The 10,030-nt window shown below is 51.3% G+C and overlaps 1 protein-coding gene across 1 annotated transcript; it reads left to right on the forward strand.

Annotated features, from left to right (window-relative positions):
- Positions 1-353: 353 nt before the first annotated feature.
- Positions 354-5,298, forward strand: PLAAT4 (phospholipase A and acyltransferase 4; the record flags this gene model as incomplete). Its single annotated transcript, XM_044912335.1, is given in 5 exon segments — positions 354-362; positions 4,139-4,184; positions 4,187-4,253; positions 5,032-5,204; positions 5,207-5,298. Coding segments are annotated over 5 exon segments (387 nt in total), but the record flags the coding sequence as incomplete, so codon positions are not given.
- Between the last annotated feature and the right edge of the window lie 4,732 nt (positions 5,299-10,030).

Here is a 10,030-nt window from a genome sequence, read left to right on the forward strand (position 1 = left end):
AACAAACCTCAGACCGAATTCCATCGTACACCAAGGCATTTATGAAACATGTGTTCACCAAGGAGGCACAGAGCCCCTCATCCAGCCTGCTCTGATGCTGGAGGTGCCAGCCCCTGGACGCTCACCTGCGTGGCTCACTCTTACGTGTGTGACTCTTGACCTCAGATCAGGTCTGGATCTCAGGGTTGGAGTTTGAGCCCTGCTTTGGGATCCATGCTGGGTGTGGAGTCTACTTTCAAAAGGAAAGTTTCCTATGTAGTTGTTATTAAAGAGTGTCTAAAGGAAACTGAAAGCAAAACCGTCACCTTTGGTATAAAAGTCCGTCCACACGCGGGAGAACAGCAGACTCCACCATGGCTGAGGTAAGTCCCCTGGAACTTTCTATTTGCAGTTCTCCAGCAGTAGGCCACCCCCCTCTTATAAAGGCCTCCGTGTGGGTTCCTGGTGTTGGGCACTCTGAACTCCAGAGTTTGGAAAGGCTTTAGAAGGATGTTATGGAAAAGTCTTGGTTGTTTCAAAGTCCCTTTTCCTGTAGGACAGTGCGGGCTTCGGGCCCACTGAGCCTCCCCTCTCCTCTGGCTCAGCTCCCGGGGAAGGAGCTGGGTTGGGGTGGGAGCTTTGCCTGCCTGAGCTGGGAAGCATCTGGTGTGTGGGCCGAGGGGGGGGTCCCAGGACTTGGGAAGTGAGGGGATCCCCAATGTGCCTGTCTCCCTTGCTGGGGCAGGAGTTCAGTGCCTGCTCAGCTCTCTCCTCCTCTCTCCTCTTCCCTCCTTGGCATCTGTCCTGCCTCGGTAAGTATGCTTCCATTCCAGCCTTCTGATTCTGATCTCCCTTCCTGTCAGCCCTGATGTGCAGATTCACACGGTCTGGGGGGGGCAGGCCGGCTGCGTGGTTGGGGTGCACTGAAGGGGAATGAGTTGAATCATGCAATTCGAGGAAATGAGGCCATTCTCGGAAAGAGCAGCCCACTCTGCACTCACCTGATCCGCTGGGGTGGGCCGAGGGCCTGCTTGCTGCCAAAACAAATCTGCCTGTTGTTGCCTGGGTAGCCTCTCCTTCTCTGGGCGGGGCCCGGGGTCACATTTTACTGCCACCAGCCACTGTGCAGGGTGTCTGGGCCTGACCTTAGTTAGACATTGAACCTCAGAGTGACAAATACCATTTCGGGTTTTTTTGTTTGTTTGTTTATATATTTTTTTTTTTATTAACTAAAATGTATTATTTTGGGGGCGCCTGAGTGGCTCAGTCGGTTAAGCCTCTGCCTTCGGCTCAGTTCATGGTCCCAGGGTCCTGGGATCAAGCCCCATATCAGGCTCCCTGCTCAGCAGGAAGCCTGCTTCTCCCACTGCCACTCCCCCTGCTTGTGTTCCTGCTCTTGCTATCTCTCTCTCTGTCAAATAAATAAATAAAATCTTTAAAAAAAATAAAAAAATAAAATGTATTCTTTTTTTCAGGGGTACAGGTCTGTGATTCATCAATCTTACACAACTCACAGCGCTCACCATAGCACACACCCTCCCCAATGTCTATCACCCAGCCACCCCATCCCTGCCACTCCCCTCCACTCCAGCAACCATCAGTTTGTTTCCTGAGATTAAGAGTCTCTTATGGTTTGTCTCCCTCTCTGGTTTCGTCTTGTTTCATTTTCCCCTCTCTTCCCCTATGATCCTCTGTCTTGTTTCTCAAATTCCTCATATCAGTGAGATCCTATGATAATTATCTTCTCTAATTTTGCTTAGCATAATACCCTCTAGTTCCATCCACGTTGTTGCAAATGGCAAGATTTCATTTTTTTGATGGCTGCATAATATTCCATTGTGTATATATGCCACATCTTCTTTATCCATTCATCTGTTGGATGGACATCTAGGCTCTTTCCATAGTTTGGCTATTGTGGACATTGCTGCTATAAATATTAGGGTGCATGTGCCCCTTCAGATCACTACATTTATCTATGGGGTAAATACCCAGTAGTGTAATTGCTGGGTCGTAGGGTAGCTCTATTTTCAACTTTTTGAGGAACCTCCATACTGTTTTCCAGAGTGAAAAATCCCCTTGATTCCAACGTGGAGATCATCCCTGAGCCTGCCGTGCCCTGGCTGGCTGAGTCATGGCACCGCTTACCCTCCAGCCCCTCTTCCATGTGGATGTCCTCCGCCCCCATTCCAGGCCAGGCCTTTCACCGGATCCTGGGAAGGAAGGAGCTGGGCAGCACATAGGATCCTGCCCCAGTGGAGCTCAGAGCCCACAGGGAGGTGCAGACAGACACGGGGAATCCCAGCAGGACGTGATCCATGCAGAGGGAGGTGGCAGCTGAGCCAGGCTGGGGCCCTGAGAGCAACTGCTCAGAGAGGGATGTCTGTGTGGGGGAGAAGAAGAAAGGAGAGGTGGGGAAGGTGACTGTGACTGAGACAGCCAGATGTGCAGAGGATCAGAAGCAGGGGCCAGCTCTATGGTGAGGAGAAGGGCAAGCCAGTCAGCCTGGAGCCGGAGGGCAGGGAGGGTGAGGTGGGCTGAGGAAGGGCTGGTTGGAGAGCCTTTGAGCTGCCCAAGGTGCATGCCCTATGCCCTGAGGCCAGGGGAAGGTCATGGCCAGATGTGCCCTTTGGGAAGGCCACAGTGGGTCTCGGGGAGACTGGGTGTGGGGTAGCATGCACAGATGGCCTGGTGGGAGTGGGGGGGGTGCAGTCAAGAGGGTTGGGGACCTGGCTGGCTAACTTGGAAGAGCATGCAACTCTTGATCTCAGGGTGGTGAGTCAAGCCCCATGTTGGGTTGGAGATTACTAGAATAAATAAAATTAAAAAAAAAAAAAGCTGTGAAGTCTCAGAGTCAGCCCCGAAGACTGCCTGATGAATTCAGAGGATGAGAAGGTGATGAATTCAGGAGAAACTCCCGGGATCAGTGTTGGTTTTTGGATATTGGCATGACAAAGAGGGCTAAGGAAAGCTGACCCTTGGTCTTTGATTAGGTGGCCTGCAATGAGTTATAGAGGTTTGTGGTTTGCTGAGAGCAGGCACAGAAAGGGAGAGAAACTGAAACAGTCTCAAATCAGAGGTTGTGGCCCCCTGGTGTGGGGGTGGGGGGCACTGAGGAGCAGGAAAGAGGTGTGGAGGGGGAGAGAGGCAGGACCAAATCAGGGGGAGAAGAGGCAGCTCAGCGCTGCCCAGCTGAGTGTTCTTGGCCAAGCCCCTCTCTCTCTGATCTTCGGTTGCCCACCTGAACAATAGGGTGATGCTTCCTTCCCCTGGGGCTTCTGGAAAAGTGCCCACTGAGGCCTGCCATGTGCATTCTGGGAGCAAGCCCCCTCAGGGCAGAAGCTGCCCCGCTCTCCAGAGCTTCAGGTCCCCGGGTGATGCCATCAGCCAATGTCTCTCAGGTTGGCATCTCCAAGGGCAGGTGTCCTGGGGCTGGAGGGGCCAGCATCTGAGGAGGATCAGGTACCTGGTGCAGCCATGGACAGTGAGGGCCAAGAGGTGTCATAAGGACTGGCGAAGGGTAGAGAAGCTGGTGACTCTCCTCCCTGACTGCTGGGGAGGGTCTGGGGCTCCCAGGCTCAGCGAAGGGGTTTCCATGCAGGTGGTCATGTCTGCAGGCTCGGGAGCAGGTGTACAATGCACCTGCACATGCTTGCTCACAGCCTCAATGTGCACATGAGTACACACAACACACACACACAAACCCAACATATACACATACACAGATGTGCACATGAGTACACCCAACACACACATGCAAAACCAACATATACAACACACCGAGATGTACATGTACATGGAACACAACACAGAGACACACATGTACCACATGTACATATACACACATGTGCTCCCTCACACATATCCCATACAACTGGAGTGTGTGCACATACATACATAATAATATGCACACACTGAACAAATCTCCACTCTCCCATTCCACAAGGACCTTTTCTCCAGACATCCAGCCCCTAGTTGTGCAGAACCTCAAAATGACAGCAGGATGAGGACGCCACAGGGGCCAGGAGTTCCCTCCCACTGCAGGCTCTCACCAGGTGATGAACATCACCCAGTGGGGTCCCCAGGCCAAGCTGCAGGGCCCCAGCTGGGCACTCTACTGTTGCTTAGAAGCCCACCTACACCATTTTGGGTTTTTGTGTAGCAGTTTAGTGAAGAACCCAAACCTGGAGACCTGATCCAGATTTTCCGATTGGCTATGAGCACTGGGCCATCTATGTGGGAGATGGTTATGTGATCCATCTGACTTCTCCAAGTAAGCACTGTTGGAAATATTATTTTCAAAATATTTGTTACCATCATGAGAACAATTAGAAGAAAGTGCTGAGCAAGGGAAAACTGAGTTGGTTACTCCCTGAGCTTGCTTTAGCAGACCATACATCCATATCCCACTGGGTAATCCAGTGGAGTCCCATAGGTCTGGAGACAGGGAAGGCAAGTAGAATGCACATTCCAAGGACAAGGAGGGGATGAGGAGCCTCTGATTTCTGGGGTCCAGCTCATGGATCACCAGCAGTCACATCCTCTGGATGACCTCCCCCAACAGCAATATTTTGATTATAAAATAGAGATAATATTTACCTCAAAAGTTAAAAGGTGATGAAGTAATATATGGAAAGTAGACAGTTTGTGAAACGCAGTGGATACCAAAATAAATTTGATCTCTTTCTGAAATGTACGAGTGCACAAAAATTGCACAAATAGTAAACAACTATCATTGTTTATGATAGCAAAAGTTTTGAACAACCTAAGTGTTCAATGATAGGGCTTGATCAAATAGATGATCTACATCCATGGGATGGAATACAATGACATTGGCATAAGCAATCATGACATTAACTGACTTAAAAAATATTCACAGCTCGTTCAGTAAAAAGAACAAAATCTGTGACTCCTCCAATCACATTTGTGAAAAGACAAACAGCAAGACCTCAGTAGTGTACTCCCTTGGTTCTCCTTATGTGCTTCCCCTTCTCCCTCCCTGTCTCGCCTTCCCCTGCAGCTCCCGATGACCATGGTGGTGTCTCTGATTCCAAGTGAGTACCTGGGGGCTGGCTCTGGCATCATCTTTTCCATTCTGAGCAACAGAGTGGTGGTGAGACAGGAGCTCCTTCAGGAAGTGATGGGGAGCTGCCACCATAGGGTCAACAACCTCTTGGACTACAAGTGCAGACCATGGCCTTTGAAGCTGATCACCTACTCTGCGAAGGAGAAGTTGGTCAGGAGATGAAGTACAGTGTTCTGGGCAGGAGCTCTGAGGACTTTGTCACCAACCTGAGATATGGCGAGCCCAACAGCAGGCAGGTAAGGCCCTCTTTGAGACAATCCTTCTTTCTCCTGGAGGTCCCCTTGGGGTGGCAGTGACCAAGCTGTGCAGCCAGAGGGCAGAATCACCATGACCCACTGGCTGGGAGTCAGGATGTCTAAACTCAAATCTTCAATCAGCTTCTGATCCACTGGGGGTCTGTGGACAAGTCACTCCCTCCCTGGGCCTCAGTTTCCCCATGTGCAGGAGGAGGAGTTGGATGGAGAACCTCTGGAGGCCTGCCAGTCTGACCTTCTAGGATCCATCACCTGTAGGATCCACCATAAAGGCAGCTCTTGATGCCCCCAAAGGATGTCAGAAAGAGTGTGGGCCAAGCCAGCACCATGACAGATCTAAGGTCCCAGAGAGCACTCAGGCAAGGGATGCTCAAGATCCATGGGCCTATGTATGAGCTCAAGGATTCATTTATGGAAGATCTGGGGCACAGCTTCCCCACCCACCCCTTCTGGCTCCCACATTTGTTGTCCCCCAAACACACAGCTAATAAGTGGCAGAGGCAAGATTCCAACCCCAGCTGTCCTTCTCTAGAGTCTCTGCTCCCTACCACCGTACTCAAGCACCTGCAGGGCTCCAGGCCCAGGAGATTGGGTGGACGGAGGCCCCTGGATGAGATGAGGATGAGGATGAGGATGGGAGCAGCAGGTTTGAGGAGGGAAATGAAGATTTTGGATGTGGTTGGCGATGGGTGACCATTAGAGCTCCTGGTGGCGATGTTGAGTAGCAGTTGGACCTAGGAGTCTGGAGTTCAGGGTTGAGGTGGGGCTGGAGATAGAAATTTCCAGGCTGCAGTGCACAGTGCACAGTGAACCCAATATGCTTCCTGTGGCCATGGTTTCCTGAAGTTTCTCCTCAGCTTCTGCCACAGCCCCTCCCTCCACAGGTCTGTAGTGTAGCCCACACTGCAGAGCAGTTCCCAGGCTCAGCCCCAGAGCTCTGCCCCACCCAGAAACAAAGCACAACCCCTCCCCCCTTCCCACCCTGAGTCAGGAACAAATGTGATCACCCCGTCAGCTCACAAAAAAGGATCCCATCCGCCCATCCCACTAGTTGTCAGGAGAAGACCAGACAAGACCACCACTAAGAGGCCTCCTCAACTTACAGGTCTCCTAGGAAGTAGGTCCCCTGTAACCCAGCCAGCATCTTCCTAGGAGAGGACTCTGGGCTGGCAGCTCGGAGGGAGAATGAGTGTAGCCCCCAGGCCCTTGGGAGGGAGGGAGAACCTGTCTGCACTTGCTGTGGATGCTGACCATGGGCTATTCACTTTCAGGTGGCATATGCCCTGACTGGAGGAGGGGCGACCCTGGCAATGAGCCTTCTAGGCATTGTTGGATACTTTCTTTTGAAGAGCTAATCCCCAAACCAGTGACAGCCTGAAGGAACCCCAAATCCTGCAGCTGCAGAGACCAGTGCAGACACCCCAGGGCTCCGCTGTCTGCGAGACCCTCGCCCTCGGGCCACCTAGGTTCTGTCTCTCCCTTTCCCTTTCTCACTGGCTGAAGGATGGGCTAATTGTACCAAGACCAAAGAATCAGTAAGTGTATCTTCAGGAAGGACTTCCACCGTAGTTTTCTAGACTTCTGAACCAGAAAGGAAGAAAGGAACATTAATTTGGCACCTGTTGGGTTCTCCCAGCAATTTCTAGCTGAGTGACCTTGGGAAAAGCTCTTGACTCTCAGAGCTTGGGTCCCACCTTCTCTGGGATGGGGGTAATGATCCACTTCCCACTGATGTTGTCAGGATTAAGTAAGGTCATGTGGAGAAGTCACCCCCCATGATGTCTGGTGCCTAGCTAGTATTCCGTGGATTGTCTACATCCTTCCACCAAGACTCACCATTGTTGTCATGACACATCATTCATTTTACTGTTGGGGTGCCAAAAAAAATCCAGACCCAACCACTGAATTCTGTCTCACTGTAGCCACACCACCTGGTGCTTGAACCCCGTGACTCTGCGTACGCAGTTCCCAACGTCTTCCCAAGCACCTCCTTCGCTCAGCCCTCTTTTAGCTTTCTTTGTCAACTCCAAGTCTGGTGCTCATCGTCTGTGACTACCAGATGGAAGTATATGCACTTTCCCTGCCTAAATTGCCAGGGTTCAAGCTGCCCCTAGGTTGAATGCTGAACATTAGCCACCTTGACTTTTAGGGCAGTGAAATACTGTGCATGAGGCTCTAATGATGGGTACGTGTCATTACACATTTGTCCAGACCCACAGAATATCCAACACTGAAAGTGGACCCAAAGGTGAACTGTGGACTTTGGGGCATTATGATGTGTCCATGTGGGGTCATCAACTGTAACAACAATGGATCCTCTGCTGAGGGATGTTGATAGTGGGGGAGGCTGTGCATGGGGCGAGCAAGGGGTGTCCGGGAACTCTCTGTACCTTCCTCCCAATTGTGCTGGGAAGCTAAAATGGCTCTAAAAGATAAAGTCTTTTGAAAAAATTAGCCACCTCTGAATATCCCTCTGTTCTTTCGCAGCAAGCCTTTCATGTGGTCTCAGAAGTGCCATGTCCCCATGATCTCAGGCTTGCTCAGCCAGCCTCTACCACCAGTGACCCTACTGAATGGCTGCTCCATTTGGCCATCCTTCATGGTGGCCACTACAGCCACTCCCTGTCAGGCTTGAGGCTTAAGGATGTCACCCTCCCTGGGCTGTACCTTCCCAAGCATGTGAAAGCTGGTGGGTCCCTTAATCCCCCAGTGCAAGAGAGACCAGGCTGGAACCAACTCGTCACAAGACTCCCCTGAAAACTCAGGGCTATCTGGGGTGACTGAGACATAGGAGGACAAATGAACTCTCAGGGCCGCCAGCTGGCTGGATGTACCACAGAACCATCCTCCAGGGGAACGACCCTATGCTGCCCAAGGTGAGGTGACAGGTGCTCAGGGGAGCCACTTGCCAGAGTGACAGCAGTGCTCAGAGAATCAGACTGCCCTCAGCAGTCCCTCTGCTGTGGGAAAGGGCCATTGTCCCACCTCCCTATGGTGAGTCACCTAGAGAGCTGCCCAGAACATCACCAGACAGTCCTCTCATCTCTCTATAGGTTTTGTGGGATGTCCCCTTAATCCCCATCTGTTTCTATCCTCCTGTCCTGGTACCTGGAATTTGCCATAGTGAATTCAGCTTTTTAGCCTTTGCCTTTCCAAACAACATTTGCTTTCAATCTCCTTTCAATCCATTGGTATCTTAGTAAAAAGTAGTCCACGGTGGCTTTCAGTTCTCTGGTAGGACCTGGAAGAAATGGGACTTAGGATGGGCCAAGTCTTGGTGTGAGGGTTGTGTAGCCTGGAACCAGGGTTGTTGGGAGGGAGGGAGGGTGTTCTTTGAAACAAATGGTCAGGATTGGGAGGCAATCCTGTCCAACTCCAGAGAGTTAGGAAGAAGGAATGCTAAAGAGGATTGGAGGCAATCCTGTCCAACTCCAGAGAGTCAGGATTGGGAGGCAATCCTGTCCAACTCCAGAGAGTTAGGAAGAAGGAATGCTAAAGAGGGAGGTGGGGAACTTGAAGACAAGCTCTTCTGTTTCCCTGAGAACCCCTTGCATCCTACACGGCAGGAGGGTTGGTCCTACCCTGGGGGCTTCGGGAAGGCAAGGGACTAGAAGGCTCTTTGCCCACCCTCGGGGATGCTGGTCAGGAAAGGAGGCAGGAGGCCTGGGTTGTGAGGATCCCCTCAGCCCTTCCTCTCGGCCAGACCCTCAGGGCAAATGTTGGCACCATCAGCCTGCTCTCTCTACACCCTCTCTGTATGCTTTGCTCTCTGGGCTACTCTAGTGGGCCCCCTTCCTTGAGACTTTTCCAGAAAAGGGTCATGCTCAGTCCCTATGCACACTCTCCTGGTGCCTGAAAAACAAAAGAGAGAGAGGCCAGTTTTTTCCCAAGAACTCCCCAGGAGTAGCCGACTTTCTAATCAGGAAACCACACACCAGGGGCAGTAGGCTGGCATTCTGCCTGAAAGACGAGGCTACATAAACTATCTTCATTTCTGATCACCAGATGTTTTCTAACTAGCACACTGAATATTGAAAATGATTTTTCCTTGGAAAAATTAAGGACATGATCATCAGCCTAATAGGGGCTAGAAATGATTTCTCATTGGTGAAACGAGGCTATTCATAAGATGGGAAGGAAGTGGCTAGGGGCGCCTGGGTGGCTCAGTTGGTTAAACGACTGCCTTCGGCTCAGGTCACAATCCTGGAGTCCCAGGATCAAGCCCCACATCGGGCTCCCTGCTCGGCAGGGAGTCTGCTTCTCCCTCTGACCCTCCCCCCTCTCATGTTCTCTCTCTCATTCTCTCTCTCTCTCAAATAAATAAATAAAATCTTTTTTAAAAAAATTAAAAAAAAAAAAAGATGGGAAGTGACTAAAATACTTTTGACCCACCCCAGAGTTGTAGGAGCACAGTGTGAGAGAGAAGCCTGGGGCCTGTTTCTTTAGGGATGGCACCTGAAGCTTGATCCCTCAACTTGCCCATGCCCAGTCTCTGGGGGGATTTCTGGTTGCCTGATGCGGACTATGGCGGCACCTAGACCCTGCCCTGGGTGAGTCTTTCACACAAGCTGAGGTCCACAGTACCTAATATGACCGAGGATGGTGTCTGCATTCTGCTTTCAGAGCAGGCTGGATAAGGGGCTCTGTGCCTCGTTGACGAACACATCTTTCATAAATGCCTTGGTGTACGATGGAATTCGGTCTGAGGTTTGTT

The sequence above is a fragment of the Neomonachus schauinslandi genome, unplaced genomic scaffold (genome assembly GCF_002201575.2).
Source record: "Neomonachus schauinslandi unplaced genomic scaffold, ASM220157v2 HiC_scaffold_1259, whole genome shotgun sequence".
Lineage (NCBI taxonomy): Eukaryota > Metazoa > Chordata > Mammalia > Carnivora > Phocidae > Neomonachus > Neomonachus schauinslandi.